The following is a 24,006-nucleotide window of genomic DNA, read 5'->3' on the forward strand; positions in this document are numbered from 1 at the left end:
TAAATAAACTTCTAATGACGAATTCTACTCGAAAATCTAATCTGAAGAAAATACCACTACCTTTGTTGACTTTTGAACTGCACGAATGATTTCTCTAATAAATAATTTACTTATGCTCTATCGTGATCAGACAGTGAGGAGGCTCTCTGATTTCCTCTATTGCCCTAGTTAGCGGGCATCTATTATAAATAGGCCTCAATAAATCCAGATTCTCCTAAGAAGCCAATGAAAACCATATCTGGAGTGTGTGGACACAGATACCGTGAGAGCCTTGCCGTGCCTTAAACACCTGATACTTCAGGTGAAGGATCTACGACACTTGATCGCCATGAGGATTCGTTGCTACATAAAGCCCTTGAGAACTAGCTTTTGTTACAGTAAAACTCCGACTGAGCAAAGGTAGTTTAAGGGTGACCCCGACTTCCACATCTCCATGACTTGGGTGTGGGGATTGTCCAAGTCCAAAGGAATGCATCTGAGAACATGTACGGGTACAATAGATCTAATAATGTATGTGTCACAGCCCAAGACTTCAGCTAGAGCTTCTGTTGGAGAGTTCTTATAATAATCTACCTACCTACCACGTTATCTACTGCTACATAATGTATCTTACATTTTCAACCACCTCTCGAATCAAACAGTATATCTTTATTGGAAATATTCCCTGAGTACATATTATGTTCTAACAGTCACTGAAGCTGCACATTAAAGTAATTCTAAGCTACAGTTTTCATAAGCACACACACGAGTGTCAATACGACACTTAAATCTCTCTCTTTGCTACCCGAACATAATGATAAAATAAATTTTCAGTAATGCATACGTCTTATGTTATAATATAATCTGTAGCTAAAAAATGTTGAATTGCTAATAATATAACTGCATTCTAATGAATTTAAAAATTTAAAATTAAACTTTACAAAATTAGTAATCTAACGGAAAGTTAAAACAGTTTAATTTTTATTACAATTATGTGTTCTATTTACAATTAACGGTTATTTACCTTTTATTTTCAAAATTTACACGTACCCTACTAACCAAACAAAAATCAACTCTCATACAAATGTACATATTATATTTATTGCTGTAATAATATGTATTTGTTGCAAATATAAAATAGTGATAAGACGTTATAAATTCTCTGTATTGTTTCAAAGGATAAAAAGAAATCGCAAATAATAATGAAACAATCCTTTATGCCAATTAAATTTATCAACTAATCAGGATAATTATTAAAGTCATCACATGAGGTGATGAAGAGATTAAGAGCTGATTAAATTTATATTTTATCATTTTAATATATTACTCCAATCCTAAATAATAGACTTCCCCTGACATTTGACGGTTCATTCCCGCCAGTACTATGCACTCAAAGCGACCCAGCCTCCGCAGTCCAAAGGCATTGTTTACACCGATTATTATAAGAAGCCCTAAAAGATTTTTGATCTTTTTGTTTATTTTAATTTGAATAAAAACTCTTTCATCTAAAACCTTTTGAATTGTTCTCAGCTAGAATATTATGTATCAATACGTTATTCATTCAAATCATAATAAAGACTCCTAAAAACCTTTTTACTATTTTTATTTTATTTGAATTGATTGATCGATACAGTGGTACCACCCTTAGCATGTAATAAGCCTGATATGACGCGTGCTCTTCCTTAGCTTTTAAAATCTCTTCATAATTTCACCGACAACCTGATAAAACCAATTATTTAATCGTGTGTATTGGCGCGCCGCATAACACAGCGTCCATATCAGCGAGCTTTAGATCACATAATGTGTTGTACCACGGTTGTGGTGCTTGTGTCTCTAAGCTGTGAATTTTGGACTTGTTTCTGTCAACGCTATGCCTCGTTTGTAAAGATTTGACGATACCTTGAACTGTGATTGGCGCCTTGTGAACACACTCCTAACAATCCATCTAATAGTTTTAGAAGTTTACATTTATCTAAATAAGATTCTTTTTAAAGGATTAAAACGTATGTATTAAAGGTTTAGAGTACCTGGAACGCGTCGTTTTAAATAAATGTGTAACACTCGCGGTAATCAAAGAAAATACAAGAATGCAATTAGTAATACGAAAGCACCTTGGCATTAACTATATTAATTAATTTATGAAAACTAATTTTGGATCTAAAAAATAATACACACTAATGTTCTATTCAGTAATTGACAAATCAGTGCTCTCTCTTGCAAGAAACTTGCAAATTCCTTATTTTCTATACCCAGGCTCAAATTTATTTGGTTTCTGTTAACGTTTTTAAAGCTTTTCTTATGTAATTCAAATTTAAATTAAAAAAAATAATATTTTGAAAAACACGATGAAATTCCTTCAATTATCCTGAGTTGCTAGACGAACGTTTTTCAAGTTTTATGAAGAGATAGGAATCAGGTCTGACAACTCTTTAAACAATTACGGCCTTACAAATAGAGTAAGTATAAAGATATGATTGAGAATAAACCAAGCATATTATGATTAGTCTATTCGGACGTATAACGTTACCCGCGTTTCTTTGCAAGGCTGAGTGACATTCGGAAAACTTCAGAATTATCATTGTATTGACAGTGTTGTCAACGATATAGTCAACATTTTTCTTTGTTTATTCTCAGCTATAATTTTGTACCAAGTTTATTCGTAAAGTTTACCTCTTTAGAAAGGATTAAATCTTAAAGCAAAGAAGAACAACCCGATAGTTCAAACAGCTTTACGTAGTCAAATGTTCGAATCTGATAAGATAAATCATAAATCATAATAATACATAATTTTTGAGCCTGAATTTAGAAGGACCATGTTAAGTCATACGTTATTACCTAAGTTCAACTATCAATACTTTATACAAAATGTTATATACGACGAATATTCAACGAAAGTTTTGAACTAAATGAACTTTAAATCTAATTATCATATACGAAACTTATTACTAAAACTAACATTATTCTTTTCTACGGCGCTTTATTAAAAGCATTATTGTCAACACAGCCTTATAGAGTGTGATCACCCCGTACACAAGATTATTGTCTTAATATTATATATTATTGTATCGCTCACGTAACGTTACCACACGTCTTAAAATACAATAGCTATACATAATTATTAAATATAAATGCACAATAGAACAATAGAGCAAAGATATATCTTATATTCATAATATTACTTTTACTAGATAAGAACTATTTAAGCTTTGCTCTTTATGAATTTCGTAAAATTCCACTAATTTTAAAAAGTAATCGAAACTTGCTTAACTAACAGGTGTATTCAAACCCTTTCGCTATATTTTTGGACATTGTGAAAATTATCATCGGAAGATAATATTAATTATGTTTAAAATGCACGTTCCCAGCCCACTACGTGACTATTGCTAACAGCTTAAAATTATTTAAATAAAACAGTATAAGTACAGATTATAGATTCAACGTTTTATAAATAAATGACCAAACGATGGTACGCGTCATTTAGTGGTTCAAGATCACAGTCACTCATGCACTCCGAAAGATTCACAGATGTATTACCAGCTTTAAACAAGGACTTAGATAAAGGTTCACCATGTCGAAAGAAGCTCATTCCACAAGTTTAGTTTATTTAGAATCCAGAAGGATTTTCTCAACGAGATCAACTTCGATCATTTCCGCATATTGTAATGTGTGTCTCTACAGTTTTCATAAGTACCTTCATGTTATAGCTTGTAACATACATAGACAAGTTATAAGTGTCAGAGGCTGGACGATTAATTATATATCTAGATGGAATGTATTTATATATATATATCAAGTTTAAAAATCCAAATTTTGGGACTTAGTCGTTTGTAACATGTAATCTTCAGCCGTTTCTTGTACAAGTTGCGCTTGGAACTAAAATTTACATTGTCATACTTACCAAATATCATTAACTTTATAAATAATCCTGAGATGCCAGGTAAAATGCATGCTTAGCTTTTGCTTATGATTTTTTACAAATAGTTTAAGCCAGCCGGTACATGCTTTACTCTTGGACATAAATATTTCTGATTTCGTAAAAGTTCAGTTGGCTTGCTTCATAGACTCGAAAATTATAATTCTTATTGAGATAGTAATTGAACACAAACTTTATCGGACAAAGGTAACTTTAATTAAGTAAGTATAAGTTCTGATACGACGCTATCTTGTCGTGTCTAGAATGCAGTTCATAATATCAATTATCAATTTTGTAACATTTAATAAACATCTATGATCTTAAAATTATTTGTCTTACCGTTAACGATGTTACAGCTCTAATTAAATACATACAAAGATATGACTCCTCAATGATATCACCAACTAACTAATATAATATAAATTACTCAAGAAACATCCCTAGTGTTCTTACAAACCAGAATTGACGGCGTAGAGATTCATTTAAAATAACATTTTATTAAAACTTTATTATCTATTCTAGCATTCTAACGATTGCAGTTTGATGATAAATGATAAGACATTAATGAAACACCTAGTTGTGATATGATATCAAAATTGAGATTTGAAATTATGATTTATTTGTTGTTCAAAAAATTTGGAGCGATTGTCAGTGCCGCGATATAGTTATAAATAAATAGAAATTGAAACTAAAATCTTTATATCATACTGCAGATACTAGTATACCTGTATTAATAAATATATTTTACAATTTGTATATTATATTGAATAAAATGTCATAATTATTTCATATCATTGACAACAAAAATACGATATTTTTTGTACAATGATCAATAATATAATAATAATAATTTAAATTTTATTAAGCAAACTATATAATCTGCCAGTGTCATCATATTAATAAGAACACACATCTTGAAGTATTTGTACAACCGCTCATGTCGTTCTAATAAACAAACATAACACAAACGTAACACACAGCATGATAATTCTCACCGATGTCCAAATAAACGAAAGCTTCACAGCTACATAATCGTATATTAATAAAATACTTCACTACTTTTTAAAATAATTCAAATCAGATTTTATGTTATTCCAACTTTTCCCCGCTTTACAGTTTTGTATGTTCGTGTCATGAAACAACTATCTTCTGACATTGCAGTGTAAGTATCAGTTATATACTATTACTACTAAAGTAGTTTACATTTACTTAATTTTCTGTACAAAATACTTAATATATACAAACTACTGTCTTTATTGTCTTGATCATGCCTCATGTCTATATATATACATATATTTTATAAAACGATCGAGCATTTGACAATGATAAACATAACACTAAACATATAAATGTATGTTTAGTGTGTACAAACAATAAAAGTAATAAAATAAATTTCAGGGAATATTTATATACTGTATCTCCTAATAAGAGCAAAATCTTATAAAACACCTACTTACTGTTCAATACGTTACTTTAACTTTGTATCACAGAGTCCATGAGCATAAAATATATTGAGCCGAGCTCAATATTTTACTGTGTTATTGTCATATTTCTGGGTACGAGGCACTCATTCGTCTAAGGCAATCTTTTCTTATTTGAATCAGTTACGATACAAATTCAACTTTAAAATTAACCAGTCAACTCAAGTATTGTCTCAATTTTACTAAAGAAAATTTACCTCCTTAATTTAAATAAAAAAATATATGGAAAGTTATACTTCTTTGGTTATAGCAATACAAAAATAATCCAAAACTTTTACATTCAAATTATATATATTAAATTATTCTTGGTACGCTTTCACGTAATGATAGTTTTAATTTTATGTAGTCGTAGTATTGTAAATATAGTTATAAGATTTGTTTTGATTAAATAATAATTCCTCCAAAAAAAAATATATCATGAATGGATAACCAGTGTCCAGGTCCGTCGCGACAAAACAAATATTTTCTTTATCGGCTAACATGACATAACTGATTGGACTGTTGTTACTAAACTCTTTAGTATATAGTGTATTGTGATTATTGTTGCTTTCCAAATAATTTTCTTGAATATCACTTCAAATTATATTAGGGAAATTTATCGACGTACGGTGTCAGATATTCGTGACGCTATTCGCTTTTCGTAAACATATTACTTCCATAATTTATTTGTTATGCGCCGTAAGAAGTATAACTTTCAAACTATTTAAACCAAGTTTTAAGTATTTATTTTGTATTTTCCTTTACCTGGAATAAATTAAAACTGATTATAAAACAATTTACCAAACTAACAAGCGTTCTACTCACGTGCTGATGCTGGTGCCTACTAACCCAGAAAGTGCATTTCTACAAGATCGTGTGCTAACTGTGACGTGCAACGTTAACTATACAATTGTTTTGTGCTCATGATGTGTGTGCGTCCTAATTATTATTTATGCTTCTAATAACTATAGTAAAACAGATAAAACTACATAAAATTGTCTTTAAAATACATGGTCATAGTTTTACTTTTCTGTATTCGTAATTAATAATTTTAAACCAAATTAAATGTATCGGAACAAACGAGCATACGGGTCACCTGGTGTTAAGTGATCACCGCCACCCACATTCTCTTGAAACACCAGAGGAATCACAGGAGTGTTTCCGGAAGTTTATGGAAGGTGTACGCCGTTTTTTGAAGGTATCTATATCGTACGAGTATCGTCCCGGAAACACCGCACAAGGAAGCTCATTCCACAGCTTTATAGTACGTGGAAGAAAGCTCCTTGAAAACCGCATTGTAGAGGACCGCTACAAATCAAGATGGTGGGGATGATATCCTATCTTGTGGCATATCGTGTGAAAGTGGAATTCGGCGGCAGGAATCAGCTTAAACAGCTCTTCGGAACACTCCCCGTGATAAATGCGGCAGAAGACGCACAAGGAAGCGACGTCTCTACGCAATGCCAAGTGATCCGGCCGTTCACAAGACCTAGTATCGCAATGCCAAGTTCTCGAGACCCAGTATTCCGATACTAAGCGAGGCTTTAAGGGAAGTGTTGTCGAAGAGCGGTGATACGACAAATGGGTTTTTTTAGTGGTAAACGCACAAACTTGAGTCTTCTGGGGGTTAAATTGGACATGGTTCTATTTACCCCATTTCGCGACCTTCTCGAGAGAGGACTCGATAGAAGACACAAGTCTCTGCCGGCACTGGTCGACGATTTCCGGAGAGAGACCTGCATGGCCCGTGTATACGGCATCACCAGTGCTGTCGTCTGCATAGCAATATATGTTGGAGGTGTCCAACATGTCATTGATATGCAGAAGAAACAGTGTGGCAGATAGCACACAGCCTTGGGGCACTCCAGCGTTCACCGGCTTGGGATTCGAGCAATAACCGTCGATAACGACCCGTATGCTGCGCCCCGTGATGAAGCTGGAGGTCCACAAGCTCTCGGGAAGCCCAAATGATGGAAGTTTTGATAGGAGCGTCTTGTGCCATACACGATCAAAGGCTTTCGCTATATCCAGGCTAACTGCCAGGATTTCGATAGCCGCCGCCCATCTTTGTGTTAGGCATACCAGAAGATCGCCTGCGGACCGACCATGGCGAAAGCCGTACTGTCGGTCGTTGATCAACTGGTGACCTTCTAGGTATACCAAGATTAAATAGAAAAGAAATTGTACTATCATCCAATATAACAATTTAAATAAATAAATAAATTGTTAATAGTGAAGGTCCTTGGAGGACCATGTAGTGGTAATATAATAATATACCAGGAGCTTAAAAATACGGCTCCTGAACGTAGGAACTATATTATGTAATGGAACATATTATTATGTTTCAGGAGTTAGAAGAAAACAATATATTTGATAATGAAATGTACAGCACATTACAGTACATGCACAATAAACTAACGTTTTCTTGGTTTCAAAAATTATCGACACTGGTCTATGTTGACAAAAAAATTTTCGAACAGGCTCAATAATATTTTAAAACTAAATAAAAAGATAGGAGGATGAAACCCATTGGAAAAGGAAGAGAATATAACAAAAATAAAATGAAAAATAATTTAAATAAATTACGGGCCATCTGAGGTCGAGACGTGGAAGTGGCGGGGTTTAAGGGAAAAAAACGGGTTATTTCCATTTCCAACGAAACTACAAGTGCTATGGAAGAATATTGAAAAGCAAAGTAGGCAATAAAAAGATCTACAACTTTTGCTTTCACACTTTTCACATAACCTCAAAATTATCGTGAAAAAGTATTTGATTTTTTATTTTTATCTTTTTCAAAAAACCCTTTTTTCTTCACAAAATTTGCAAACACACTATATTGTTTTTTATTTGAAATATTATTATAATTATATTATATTATCAAAATTAATACTAACCTATAGACTTTTATGTTTGAAAGTTATAATCGTCTTCTCTTTATATAATAATTCATTTATATAATACTTTATATTTATATATACATCGATATTTTCATTTATTATATTGTATAAGCTAAATTTATTTTAATATTTTTGCGTTTTTCAATTTTTTTATAAAAGAAGCTTAGTTACAGCAGTTTTATAACTATAACTTATATTTAATAATATCTAAATGTGGTTGAATTAGTTTAAACAACAATACGAACAAGCCAAGCAAAGAGAGAGATTTGTTAAAAGTTCCTAAGATCAAACTGCATCTCAATAGTGAGTTCACTTGCAGTGAGATTACAGATGGGTGATGTGCAAGTAGAAAGTAAAAAAGGTAGGTAGGCATAATTGAAAAATTCAAATAACTGTATATTTGAAATAGAAGGGCTTGAAAGCACAATTCCGGTTTCACTCAAGTGTGGTTTGACCTTAATAAGTGATACATATAACGGAATATACTTAATTATACATGTTACTTTTTTATTTATAAATAGTAATGTGTAACAATTCATCTAACAATTGTTTTATTGCAATTCAGTGATAGAAGTGGAAACTATGTATCTTAAGCTTAACATACAGGTAAGAGACATGACTACAAGTAACGCATATGAAAATACATTAGTATTACTCACTACACATAATATGAGAATAAAATGTATTGCTGTAAGGTGAATGGGGACATCATTTATCATTTTTAATATAAAATAAACATAAAAAACTAAAAAAATAAAAATTAAAGTTAATGCACTAGTAACAACATTACTTCCCAATATTAATTAACATTTTAAAGTCTACGACTATACAGTTACAATTAAGACAATTAATTTAGGTACAATTCTAGAATAATTAAATTACTTCGTTTACATAGATAATATAATTATAAACATTTTACAACAACAGTATAAGATTTTGTAACAAGAATGAGCGAGAGACATTTAACATCGGCGAAAATTACTGTAAACTTAATTGAAACAAATTATTTCGATATAACTTGTAATAATATTTATGACTTTAAATTCTATCAAAAATGATGTCAAATATTATAAAAAGCTAAAATAATACTAAATGATATGCTCGTACATTTTTATATATACATCTGTACAATAATAACTTAATCTGTAAAATAAAGACCATGTTTTAACAATCATAAGAACAAGTGAGTTAACAAATAAATAAACTTTTCATTGCAAAGGAAACAGTGCTATGATATAATGATCTAATCACAATCAAGAACAATTATATAATTCACTACCTAATTGTAGAAAAAACATTTGTGACGCCATACCACACTATTTGATATAGAGAGTACCAAAGCTTATGAGGTAAAATTTAATTCGACGAAAAACATTGTCATCAATAATAAGACTCTCGCAACGATCAATTTGTTTTAGTAATAATATAATAAAAGACTATTTTGACTGTTTCAATGATGTTGTTGAAGTTCAAGCATGTTTTTGAAGCAACTTTACTTCAACAGTGAATTATTTAAGCTCTTCAATTCAATTATCTGTCCAACTGTCAATAATTATTCAATAATTAATAAATTTACATTAAATACAAAAAAGTATCTTGTGAGTTCTTATTATTTTTTACTTTATTTCCTTGCTTGGCCAACAGGAATAAAACTTGTTGGAGAGTTGGAGTTTAAGTTGACTCATAAAAGTAACTCTAACATTCATTAATTTTCTCATTTGAAAGCTTCAATTTTCGCTTATTAATTTTGCCGCACTGAAATTTACGAATCTAAAGACGTTAATTTTTTTTTAATTTGACGAAAAATCTTTGATGTTAGTTACTCGTCTCTCTTTTAGATTTATAGGCCACTAGAAAATTAATTATAATTTTCACAACTCAAAATAGTTTTTAATTTATTATTAATAAAGGTTCTTAATTCGTTTGAATCACTTATGTTTATTACCTCAGAGCTCGAGCTGATTTGGAATGTTGAATAATTTTGACTAAAACTATAAATTACTCCACAAAATATACACTTGAAATGAGATAATAATTAAAATTTAAAATAATATTTTAGTTACCTATTGGTTTTGTAAGTTACTTATTGAAATCAGAAACTAACAAGTTGCAATTCGGAGTCCAGAAGACAATGTATTTCGAGGTATGACAGTATTTAATAAGTGCCGTCATCAGTTAGATCGTGGTAGGGTTCTGCAGGTGGCTGGACTGGCTCGGCTTGGTAGAAGGCTCCAGACACGAAGGGGTTGTTGGGCACGTGCTGCTGCACCGCGGGCGCCGGCGGCCGCGGGGGCAGGATGCTGCCGTATGCAGGTGGCTCTGAACCCTTGAGGGGAGCTGACGCTTGTTCCGTCTATTATTCAAAATTAAAAGTTATATATAATCAAAAATGACACATACAAACATACTTCTGAGAATACAACATGCAAATATATATTTGTTCCAAAATTTACTAGTGGCATCAGCTCTGGAGAGGGCTCACCCATTGGACTATAGTCTTACCGCTACCGGTCCTTAAGGTGCATTCTTCATCAAACTTTGTCAGCCGAGACATACATTAAAAAAATTAAAATTGTGTAGATTTTAAAAAGAAAGAGTTTCAACGCAAATATTTTATTAAGTTATTATTGGAGTTGAACAGGCCATCAACTGTAAAGGCTGTAAGGCCTGTAGATGAAAATGGCTCATCACAAATATAAATTTGAACCAGGCAGTAACGTCCTGTGCAGTAAACGCATTTTTTTTTAAATCCAAGATGGCCGCCGCGAAATTTATGATTTCAACATTATAGATATCATGTCCGAGGTTCTTGAGGGTGCAGAGAACGAATTTGAGATCATTATTGAAATCCAAGACGGCCACCGCGCAAAATTATGATATCAACATTATGGATATCAAATCCGAGGTTCTCGAGGGCGCAGAGACCGAATTTGGGATCATTTTTGAAGTGAAACTTCTTTGCCCGCATGAGGGTAACATTTTTACGGATGAAACAGATTATAGTGTCACAAAAATGAAGGACTTTTTATTCAAGAAGAGGTGAGGGAGATTGAGTCTGATTGAGAATGTAGCATGAAGCAGATGGAACCGCTATGAAGAAAAACCACTTCACTACTAGCGTTGTATCATGCAGGTTTAGCGCGCGGCCGCGAGTAAGTAGAACATCTTCCCTACTAGCTTTGTATCGTGCAGGTTTAGCGCCCGGATGCGAAAAAGTAGAACATCTTCCCTTTCAGCGTTGTATCGTGCGTGTTTAGCGTACGGCCGCGAGTAAGTAGAACACCTTCGCTCCTAGCGTTGTATTGTGCAGGTTTAGCGTAGCCTCGAGTAAGTAGAACATCTAATAATTTCTAATATTGACAAAAAACAATTGGGTTAGAGAATAGATTAGTATAATTATTATTATAAACGAGATTTAAAAATTAGTTCTCACAAAGAAGTTTCACTTGTGACATGTGTATGTCTGATGATTTGGACGTAGCTTCCCCCCTAAGGACCCCTCCCCTAAAAGTGGAGATGAAAAAAATACTGGAGACTTACCTTGTGGGGTATCGTTGGATAGGTCTTTGAAAGTTAGATTCAGGTTTGATACATGATTTTTCTTTGGTCTTTTGAAAATAATAAAATAGGAAGATATACGTTACATTTATGTAATAGCTTATACCTTATGATTACAATATCTATTGAATTAACTCTTCTTAACATAATATGGTGGTAATAATTGATAAGAGGGGTAGAGCTTCTTGTAGTTAAAAGGGGATGAAAATTATTTTTGCATGTAGGGTATCATTAGATAGGTCTTTCAAAATCAAACGTTAAGAGTTTTTAATTAGATTGGTAACGGAATGTGTTTTGTGTGTTGTGTGATGCTTTGGACGTGCCCCTCCCCCCTTGCGGTATCGTAGGTTAGTAAAATTATACAATTAATAAACGATACTTTATTGGATATAATTAACTTTTATTTTTTTTTCTTAGGTATGGTTGCAACTCTTAGCTTGTTTAGGGAATGAAGAATTAATTTAGGCACCCATGATGAAAAATTGTAGATTTCATAGGCGCCATCTTGAAATTCGATTTTGACCCGATATTCGTTATTGTTGACTTCGAAAACCATGAAAGTTACACACTTGAAGAGAAGTTGGTAAAATTCATAGGTGCCATCTTGGATTTCGATTTTGATCCTATATTCGTTATTGTTGACCCCGAAAACCATTAAAATAACACCCATGAAGTGAAGTTGGTAAAATTCATAGGCACCATCTTGGATTTCAATTTTGACCCGATATTCGTTATTGTTGACCCCGAAAACCATTAAAATAACACCAATAAAGAGAAGTTGGTAGAATTCATAGACGCCATCTTGGATTTCGATTTTAACCCGATATTCGTTATTGTTGACCCCGAAATCCATGAAAATGACACCCATGAAGAAAAGTTGCCAATTTTATAAGCGCCATCATGGATTTCGATTTAATATAGACCTTATATTTAGAGATGAACTTATAAATCACTAATTCTTCAAAAAAATACAGAAACATGTTTTTTAGAAAATCTGACTTCGTACAAAATATGTAAAGTATCAAAGACTGTAATGTAGAGCTTATAAAAATTATTACAATAAGCACGAGCTGCTGCTTACAACTGACATAGTGTCTACCCACGACGGCGGCCGAGCGCGGACTGGTGATGTTTCGATAGATCTTTCTGTGCAATGCGTACGGAGTGACAAAGTAAAATAACCCTTAATACCACAGATTAAAGCTCATGCTTATCAGAAAAATTTATGAATTTTAGACGATTCATTTTTATTTTTTTCTGAGATTATTTATAACATATTCATTAATTTATTTCCAGTGTTTTTGAAAATATTATATCTGCTGTAAGTAGTAGCAGAAAAATAATACTGAATGAAGCCCCATTTCGTCAATTTTGTGTTAAGAGGTAACGGATAATCGTTTTTACCACATAAAATAACAAAATTTCAAAGAAAAATTTCGGGTCAATTGGAGATAAAGAAGTAATCTATTTGTGGCAATTCTTAGTTTTGTTAGATTTAGTTTCATTTCATCAGAAACTCTACCGAAAAATATCTTATTATTGTCTGATTCGTAAGTGCGTCCTTAAGGGGTTTTACGGTTATTAACGATGCGTAACTCTGATACATCACATGAAATAAAAATAATTATTATTAATTTAAGAAGTGCTTATAATGTCGTAAATGTATAAATACACGATATAACTTACAAAGGTGGTTTCTTGGTCCAGAGCTTTGAGTGGGGCTTCATAAGGTGGGGTGGGCTCCGCCCACGGTTGAAGTTCTCCTGAAGCAAATATGCCGTAAATGGTGATGCCGACGAAGTGAACAGTCGCTCCCATGAGGAACACCGCTCGCCATTCTGTTATCGCCTTCTCGTATTTATCCTGCGAGACATTGTACTCGTTGTAAGATCTTACAATTAAATTTACACACAGACAGCAAAATGTACCAAAACACTACCTCAGTTACCATTCTAGATATGTTGGCTGATTCTTTGGTCTGAACACCTGATAGGTTTTAAGTAACTTTGTTCATACATAAGTCTAATAATTAATTATTAATAAGTAATATTGAAATGTCAATTTTCTATGTACGAGCATTCGGTTATTTCTATATATATTATACACTATATTATAAAGTGTATTTGTATTAAATAAGACTAAATTGCAGAGTAAGCTATAGTGTATTACTGTTGCACGTGTGGGTGTCATGGCAGATCGCTCATCGCTCAAGATCCGTACAGCATCCGGATATATGGTGCTCCTCTACAGTGCGCTTTTCAAGAAAATTTCTTCCATGTGCAACCAAACTGTGGCAAATCGTCTGTGCAACAAATCAGCGTCCTGTTGCCAGGATGGTACACATACCATCAAAAGAAGCGTGTCAACCAACGACGGAACTAAAAGACTGAAATACTTAACATCAGTTGTCCCATACGTATGTTTATCCTCCTCTTTCTGGACACATTTTACCCAAAAGCTTTACGCCGGAAATTCGGTCTAGTCAATTTGATGCAATATATGGCTAAATTCATAAAGTCCAATATAACCGCAGCCTACATTGTCCAACAACAACTCAATAATCAAACGTCATGCTCTGCTTCCCCATAGATATGAGTCTCGCAGGGGATGATAAAGTACTTAGCGCGCCACACCGCCAGTGAGACGCTCCAGCGCGCACCCGCCTGGCGCCCAGTTCATTTCGTATTCCGCTCGTGAGCCGCGCACGGCTCGATTTCCTTTTTAAAATTAGCCACGGCCCGACGTCCTTATTGTTTCCTAAGTTCTGCAGCCACCAAGGGGGGCCCAAACAGGGAGTACGCACGAATAATGACAAACTGAGTTATTTTTTATCGCTTTGAGTTCCTGAATGCAAACTTATGAAAAATTTATGTCTGATACAAATTCGAATAAGAAAGGAATAAATTATAAAATTTTCTACGTAACAAACAATCTGTATAATGTAAGCAGTGTAATTTTTATCTGTTCGTACTCGGTACAGCCACCAACATATTATTTATCGAGTTCCACGTAGGCTACGAGTGCTACGACACCATATTTTATCAACTTACCTTATCCTGCGTCATATAGTCTATCACAATGGGGACTATGAAGCCGGCAATGGTGCCGATTCCGTTGGATAGGCCCATGAGGATGGACGCGTATCGAGGAGCGATGTCCAGATGGTTGACGTTGTAGCCAGATATCGCGAAGCCGCTGCAGGCCACGCCGAGGGTCAGCTCTATTGTGGCCACGTACTGTTGTTAACAGAATCATTACAATTTCATTTAGATATTACGACTCTAAAATATTTCAGCTGTTATCTACAAACGTAAATTTAAATCCTGATGACTGGTTTTTTGAATGAACTGGTTACAATTAAGCGGATCCGATGTAGCTATCAGTTCTAAATGTTTCTATAACTTGGACATTTTCCAAATATGAATCTACTTGATAAATAATTCAACCAATTAGGTATAATATCAGTGTCAAAATATTCATGAACAAATGTATCTTTATTTATTTACGTATAGTTTATATAACTCTGTATCTTGTTTTTTACAATAAATAATGTTAAGCTGAGAAGTTGATTTTTTTTGGTTTAAAAAAATATGAAGCAATTTAGTACATTCAATAATAATTTGTCTCACCTTATTATCGGCGTACGCAACAAGAACAAAGAAGAACGCTTCCAGCCCAAATCCGCCGCAGTTGAAGAGCTTCCTGACGTTGGTGGTTGTCATAATATTGTTCTTTCGTAAGTAGTCCGCCATCATCCCGCCGATCGGCACCAGTGACGTCATTATCAAGTGAGGAATGGCGCCCACGAAACCCGACTAACGAACAGAATGCCGATATTATTATTACTTCTTGGGATATTTATATAAAACGATTGATTTGAGCTGTATGGAAGGTCAGAAGTGTTGGGACAGGCAAACAAACCACAATTGGGGATGTATTGGAAAAGGGTCAGTTCTATAGCACCATGAAATATAACAGCCTTAAGGAGTTGATAAGAGTAAAAGAAGCCAAGCAACGATATCAGTCTCTGTGAGACTTAGTCCTGTTATATTGTTGTAATTACTATTAGTAAAAAAGAAAACAGAAAAGACTTCACTGTGGTTTACGAATTTGCTTTCATTTTTTAATATTAATGCCAATTTTCAGCACTAAACTGTTTACAGAATGGCTTATGTTTAATTAACCACCAGATCTAGTAAAATGTTTCGGCAAAAAATCGCTTTATATTGCCAAAAAGAGTAAATGATCACTAAAATTAAATCCATATGTTATTGTTAAATAAGATTCAAAAATGTAACTACATGTGATTCAAGTATATGTAACGCTACAATTCTAAAGTACCCGTCACGAGAAGCTTTAAATTATGTAAACAAACATCTTTTACTAAGTAAACATTTTATACTGCGAGATAATAATAAATTGGCCATATTCAATCGACATGAAATATAGACGGGTTATATGAAAGTAACAACCTATTTAATTTAGTCGGATCATATTTTAACGACGCAAAGCGCTATCGTTTGTGTTTCTTGGTACCGGAACGCGTCCGTCGCAGGGATTGTAAACTATCGGGACGCCATTTTGAAATAAACGCGTCATTCGAGTTTCGAATGCGTACGAATTTGTTTCATTGCTTTCTTTGCATACGAGTATATCGCGGATCTGGTTGTTATTGTTAATTTTGTTATTGTTTCGTTATCACTTTTTTATTGTTGTTACTTTAATTGTTGCGTTAATTTTATTTGTTATTACGTATAATGGAGCCAGTAGCCAGTACATCTAAGGAAATAAATTCGCCACGAAAAAAACGTCAAAAGGTGCGTAATACAATTTATCTAAAATATATAATAAGTAAAAAGAAAGAGTTGTTTGTTCAAACGCGCTAATCTTTGGAAACTTAAGGTTAATATTAGAAGTAGGTTTTAAATTGTGAAGTAATTGGTTAGTTTAATTGGTATACCTCGACATATAGCTTGAGCTTCGTGTGACAAGTGACTACAGGTGATTTTTACAGGTGACGAACTTAATAATTACTTACATAAGTACGTGAAAGAAAATTGGGCATCGAATGAATATCCCTACAAAACCGAAATAAATAAAAACACAGCATCGATTTTGGGAATTGGCATAGCATCTGTGTATAATATATTAAAAGAATATAAATCAGAAGAAGTAGCTTTTCGTGAAGTAGCGGCCTAGTGCCGCTATGTTTCGCAAAGGTTAGTGTCGAGGACCGGAGGCCATTCCCCCCCGTCCTTCCCCCCCCCCCCCCCCCCCCCAACAAAATATGAGAGCGGTCCTAAAAATAAATTACCCCAGGAGGGTACCGGCTCTTGTAGAGCCGGAGAATCCCTCCCCGAGCATTCGCGCTCGGGCTGCCCCTCGTATTCTGGGGAGGGCACAGTACCGCGTATGTCACAGGACAAACAGGGCAGCAACACCACGGCACCCCGCTCCACGCTTAATGTGGACTTTTGTAACATCCGGGGAATTCACTCCAACTTAAACGCCGTCCACCACCACCTTGAGACGGCGCAGCCGGCCTTGTGTTTCCTTACGGAGACGCAGATATCTCGACCTAGCGATACGTCATGTTTAACGTACCTCGGGTACAAAATTGAGCATAATTTCATGCCTCATGCCAGGGTATGTGTGTACGTTAGGGAGGATATCTGCTGTCGCCGTCTCGGCAATTTTGAGGGTAGGGGCCTGTCTACTCTCTGGCTCCGCGTAGATTTAGAGGACCGCGTCCGCATCTATGCGTGTGTCTACAGGTCCCATAGTGGTAACGCAGAAACGGATCACCTCATGGGCTGCGTTCAAGCGGCATTTGATGACGTGCTTGCTCAGATCCCCTCCGCTGAAATCGTAGTCTTGGGTGATTTCAACGGGCACAATGCCGAATGGCTTGGATCACGTACCACAGACTACGCAGGGCGATCTGTGCATAATTTTGCATTGGCGTATGGTCTGTCCCAATTGGTTGAGTCGCCGTCGCGGCTCCTATGGATAGCCACATGCCGTCCTTATTAGATCTTCTGGTGACTACACATCCCGATGGTTACCAGGTCTCTGTCGACGCCCCTCTCGGAACGTCCGACCATTGCCTGGTCAGGAGTGTAGTGCCTATCCGACGCCTACGTCGCAGACCACCAGCGACCCGCCGCGTTTGGCACTACAAGTCAGCAGATTGGGATAGGATGCGTTCCTTTTTTGCATCCTACCCTTGGGGCAGGGTTTGTTTCCTTTCGGATGATCCTAGTGCCTGCGCCGTTGCAGTAGCCGATGTGATACTGCAGGGCATGGACATTTTTATACCAAGCTCTGTAGTACCGATCGGTGGCAGATCACAGCCCTGGTTCGATGCGTCAGTTAAAGCAGCATCTGACTGCAAAAAACAGGCGTATCGAACTTGGGTTGGGCTCAAAGGATCCGAACTGCAAAGTTCTGAAGAGGAAATATAACCGTGCCTCCAGATTTTTTAAGCGGCAAATCGCCCGTGCGAAATCGAAGCACGTCGTCAAAATTGGCGAGCAGCTTTCCAGTTACCCGACCGGAACACGCAAGTTCTGGTCGTTGTCGAAAGCTGCTCTTGGTAACTTCAACCAGCCGTCCATGCCGCCGTTGCACATGAGGAATGACACCCTGGCCCATACGGCAAAAGAGAAAGCCGATCTCCTGTGCACTCTTTTTTCCTCCAACTCGACTCTTGACGACAACGGAAAAACACCGCCGACCATCCCGCGGTGTCAGAGCTCCATGCCTGAAGTACAGTTCCGACAGAAAACTGTTAGACGAGCTCTGTTTTCGTTGGACGTCAGGAAGTCGAGCGGGCCGGATGGCATTACTCCAATCGTGCTTAGAACGTGTGCCCCTGAGTTGACGCCGGTGCTAACGCGTTTATTCCGGCACTCTTATTCAAAAGGCGTAGTCCCTGATTCATGGAAGTCAGCCCTTGTCCATCCGATCCCAAAAAAAGGAGACAGTTCGGATCCGGCAAACTACAGGCCTATTGCTATTACCTCCCTACTCTCCAAAATTATGGAGAGCATAATTAACCGCCAGCTCTTGGTATACCTTGAGGGTCACCAGTTGATCAACGACCGGCAGTACGGCTTTCGCCATGGTCGGTCGACTGGCGATCTTCTGGTATACCTAACACACAGATGGGCGGCGGCTATTGAAAGCAAGGGGGAAGGCCTGGCAGTTGGTCTGGATATAGCGAAGGCCTTTGATCGTGTATGGTACAAGGCGCTCCTCGCAAAACTTCCATCATTTGGGCTTCCCGAGAGCTTATGCAAGTGGACCTCCAGCTTCCTCACTGGGCGCAGCATACAGGTCGTTATCGACGGTTATTGCTCGAATCCCAAGCCCGTGAACGCTGGAGTGCCCCAAGGCTGTGTGCTATCTCCCACGCTGTTTCTTCTGCATATCAATGATATGTTGGACACCGCCAACATGCATTGCTATGCAGACGACAGCACTGGTGATGCCGTATACACGGGCCATGCAGGTCTCTCTCGGGAAAACGTCGACCAGTGCCGGGTGAAACTTGTGTCTTCTATCGAGTCCTCTCTCGAGAAGGTCGCGGAATGGGGTAAGTTGAACCTTGTCCAATTTAACCCCCAGAAGACTCAAGTTTGCGCGTTTACCACTAAAAAAACCCCATTTGCCGTATCACCGCTCTTCGAGAACACTTCCCTTAAAGCCTCGCCTAGTATCGGAATACTGGGTCTCGAAATCTCGAGCAATTGCCAATTCCGTGGCCATCTGGAGGGCAAAGCCAAACTGGCTTCAAAGAAACTGGGCGTCATAAATAGAGCACGGCAATACTTCAAGCCGGCCCACATTCTAGCGCTCTACAAAGCGCAGGTCCGGCCTCACATGGAGTATTGCTGTCATCTCTGGTCTGGCGCACCCCAGTATCAGCTCGATCCATTTGACCGCGTGCAACGCAGAGCAGCTCGAATTGTCGGGGACCCAGTACTCTGTGAACGGCTGGACCACTTGGCGTTGCGTAGAGACGTCGCTTCATTGTGTGTCTTCTACCGCATTTATCACGGGGAGTGTTCCGAAGAGCTGTTCAACCTGATTCCTGCCGCCGAATTTCACCTTCGCACGACACGCCACAAGTTACGATATCATCCCCACCATCTGGATGTGTGGCGGTCCTCCACAGTGCGGTTTTCAAGGAGCTTTCTTCCTCGTACCACGAAGCTGTGGAATGAGCTTCCTTGTGCGGTGTTTCCGGGACGATACGACATGGGTACCTTCAAGAAAAGCGCGTACACCTTCCTTAAAGGCCGGCAACGCTCTTGTGATTCCTCTGGTGTTGCAGGAGAGTGTGGGCGGCGGTGGTCACTTAACACCAGGTGACCCGTACGCTCGTTTGTCCTCCTATTCCATAAAAAAAAAAAAGAAGAGGGAATAAAATCACCTATCAAGTCTAAAGACAGGCCTAAATTTTATCAGAAAGTAGACGATTTTGATAAATCCATAATAAGGAAAAAAATTCACAGTTTCTTTTTAAATGGCCAATTACCAACAATTCCCAAGATTCTTCAGGCAGTCAATGACGATGAAGATTTGCCAAATTTTAGCGAAACAACTCTCAGGCGGCTAATAAAGCATTTAAACTTTAAATATATAAAATGACAGCGAAATAACGCACTTATTGATAGAGATGACATAACAATATGGCGGCGAAAATATTTGAAATCTATTAAAGACAAAATCGCCAGATATTTTACATGGATGACACATGGGTGAATGCAGGTTAGTGTTTTTTTTATTGCAGTGAAACGGCAGACTACCATACGGTTCGCCTGATTGTAAGCAAATACCGTCGCCTTTACCGTGAAGTGATGTGTATGATACTGCAAATCTATTTGCAAAATATAACCCACGCGCCGCCGACCTTGAGACATTAGTTCTTAAGGGCTATCACAAGTGTGTATTAATAATAATATACTTCAACTCTTTTACTGTGCAAGACGCTAATTAACAAATGTTTAATTGTTTTTACAGGACATGCCGTAAATAAAACTTGGGTAGACAAACAAGTTAAAAGTAAGAAGCAGGCTTTCCTAGAAGGACTTAGCATTGGTGCACGTAACCCAACGTCAAAAGGTAAACGATTAATAATTACCCATATCGGCAATGAGAACGGTTTTGTAGAGGGCGGTGAAAATATATTTGAATGCAAGAAGACGGGAGATTACCATGAATCAATGGATGCAACACATTTTGAACAATGGTTTGAAAACGTTCTCCCAAGACTTGGAGAAAATGCAGTAGTGGTAATGGACAATGCACCATACCACTCAAGGCGTCTTGAAAGAATTCCTACTACTGCCTGGAAAAAAATTATATACAAAATTGGCTTGTAAGTAAGAATATTTCTTACGACGACAATGAAATTAAGACTGAATTACTGCTAAAAGTAAAAAATGTTAAAGACAATTTTAAAACATATGTAGTGGACGAGCTCGCAAAAAATATAAGGTGGAATTATTGAGACTCCCGCCATATCATTGTGAGCTTAATCCAATTGAGCTAATTTGGGCCAACGTAAAAGGATATGTTGCTCGCAAAATACAAATTTTAAATTTGACGAGGTAAAACAATTATTACAAGAGGGACTGCAGCAGATTACTTCGGAAATTTGGAAGCGTTGTGTGGAGCATGTTATCAAGGAAGAAGATAATTTTTATTCCAAAATCGATGAGATGATTGATAAAACTGTAGACAGCTTCGTGATACATGTCACTGATTCTGACACAGAAATGGAAACATCTGAATCTGACGAAAAATTATTCTTAAATAATATATGTTAATTAATATTTGTTACTTAATAATTTATTAAATCTTAAACAAATTCATTTTTTTTGTTGGTCCAAATGTTGTGAACTCCTGAACACTTGTTTACAAAATTTATAGCTTCTCATGACGGTTACTTTTTATTGTGATCGTATAATCCAAAAATAGTGAATGACAACAAAAAATATTCAGTATTTCAATAGAAAATTACGTTTTTTTCATGTTCTTATCCTCTAATATCTATAATCACTAAATTATCCATAAAAATAGCAAATAAACCTCTAAATTTATAATATTATTAAATATAAATTGTAGAATCATTATTATTTAAGAAAAATAATAATTATTATTTTATCAAAATAATCATAAAAATAATATTCTAAAAACTCTCATTGGTTATCCAACCAGATATTTATACTTGCATATAATATAATCTTTTAAGTATTTTTGGCATTAGCACCTTCACGAATCCAGTTTAATATTTTGTCCTTTGTATTTTTCCTTTTAAAACTCTTATTGCGTATTAATTTTGACAAAATAAAATTAGTTTATTCAAAATCAATATAAAAAATTAATACAATAGTGTTCGGATATTTTGAATACGATATGATCTTATTACGAAGTAATTTGGACTCCCCTGAACTCAGATACACGGGAGTCCAAATTACAATTACGAACCTTTCACTTCAGAATAGTCTATCACGACATCAGTGATTTATGAATCACAACGTACCTCTGTTATCTGCATGTTGAATCGTGTATTGAAGTACGCGGATTGAAAAATAACAAGCAGGCAGAAGTTCCAGGTCCTGCAGAAGTTGGCTACAATGATCGCGTAGACCTACAGGAGAAGATTAGGTATTAAATTAAAACATATTTTTTATCAGAACCCAAATTTTCACAGATTTGTTGCACCAAGGAATAAAATAAATTTTCACTATTTGATTGATTGCTGGATGAAATGAAAAATAATTTATTTCATACAAAGGTCCGATACCTACTCGTAAGTCCTTCAACAGACCTAATAGTTCATCTTCATTTTAATTCTGTAACGCCTATGTAACTTTAAGACACAAAGTCATACCCGACTTTTAGTAACTATTATAGAGGGATGGAACGATACGTATTTTTGAAAGTCATATTGATAGGGCTATTTCGATAAATATTATTTGAGTTTGTATATTTGAGCTTTCAGTCATTACCGGAGGTGAAGTCGCGAACTCCTTCCACGGTGTCGCCCAGAAGCCGGGCATCGCGGCTTGTGTCGAGGTTCCTAGAGACTGCTCGATGTACGTCAGCTCCCTGCCTGAGATGTGCGGGTGTTTGCTGGGACGTTCGAACACAAGCCACAGCCACGCCATGTACCTAGTTGCAAACATTATCACTGCTCAAATACGCACATTCAGTAGATAGTCATTCTAAATTTATAAATAATTATTGGTTGACCTAGCGCGCATTTGATTTAAAGTACCCAAAGTCAAAATTACCAGCACAAGGGTTGTTGAAGCGTAGGAAACTGCAGTCTGTATGAACTCCTCGAGTGCTACGGATCGTATTAGAGTGTTTGACATTTGGTGCGATGGTGGAATTAGATGAGCTTAGAAGTAGGATTATTAGTTCGATCATCATGAAATTGATTGAATTATAATGTTTTATCATAATTATAACCTAGCTGTAGAGTTGTCTTTCCAGCTAGCTGTAGAGGTGTCATTAGACACCATATTCGTTCTCCACTATAAAAGTTGGTATGCTTAGAGTAGATACCGAAACCGATTGCTTCATGAAAAAATAAATACACAGGCCAATTTTCAAGGTGATTAATTGAGTGGCGCAGACGTTAGTACGATACAAAACTATTTGGTAGAAAGCTGCAGCATATTTGCATTCTGTGCCATGCTACTGCATGCTTTCCTACAACATCAGCCAACAGTTGGATGATACTTACCAAATAACACCGCAGACTCCGTAGAAGTAGAAGGGTGTCTGCCAAGAGATGTAATCAGTGAGCAGACCAGAGAGCGGCATTCCTATCACGATCCCAGCGTAGGTGCCGCAGAACGCCAGGGTGGCCAGCCTGGAGCGCTCCATGGGCGGGGCCCACATGCGCCATATACCGTGGCACGACGGATACGTCACACCCTAGTGACAGTAATAACAGTAGTTAGTTACTGGTGCACGACCGATACTCTCCAATCCTTGTACATTTTTTGAAAAAAAAAAGGGACGAGATGAGTAGAAAGTTCAGCTGATGGTAATTGGTACGCCCTGCCCATTACAATGCAGTGCCGCTCAGGCTTCTTGAAAAACACAAACTTCTGAGCGGAACTACAAATGCGCTCCTCACCTTGAGACGTTATATGTTACGTCACATTTGCCCAGT

General features: G+C 36.4%; 1 protein-coding gene across 1 annotated transcript in view; it reads right to left on the reverse strand.

The window, feature by feature from the left end:
* Positions 1–9,726: 9,726 nt before the first annotated feature.
* LOC126971593 (vesicular glutamate transporter 1) overlaps positions 9,727–24,006 on the reverse strand; it is an 88,678-nt gene continuing 74,398 nt past the window's right edge. Inside the window, exons 7-13 of the mRNA XM_050817918.1 lie at positions 23,572–23,765; positions 22,829–22,991; positions 22,360–22,467; positions 15,437–15,622; positions 14,858–15,043; positions 13,494–13,670; positions 9,727–10,602 (exon numbers count right to left, since the gene is read on the reverse strand). Of these exons, the coding sequence (XP_050673875.1) occupies positions 10,405–10,602; positions 13,494–13,670; positions 14,858–15,043; positions 15,437–15,622; positions 22,360–22,467; positions 22,829–22,991; positions 23,572–23,765 (1,212 nt within the window). The 3' untranslated portion in view covers positions 9,727–10,404. The remainder of the gene's footprint in view (positions 10,603–13,493; positions 13,671–14,857; positions 15,044–15,436; positions 15,623–22,359; positions 22,468–22,828; positions 22,992–23,571; positions 23,766–24,006) is intronic.

The sequence above is a fragment of the Leptidea sinapis genome, chromosome 24 (assembly GCF_905404315.1).
Source record: "Leptidea sinapis chromosome 24, ilLepSina1.1, whole genome shotgun sequence".
Taxonomy (NCBI): domain Eukaryota; kingdom Metazoa; phylum Arthropoda; class Insecta; order Lepidoptera; family Pieridae; genus Leptidea; species Leptidea sinapis.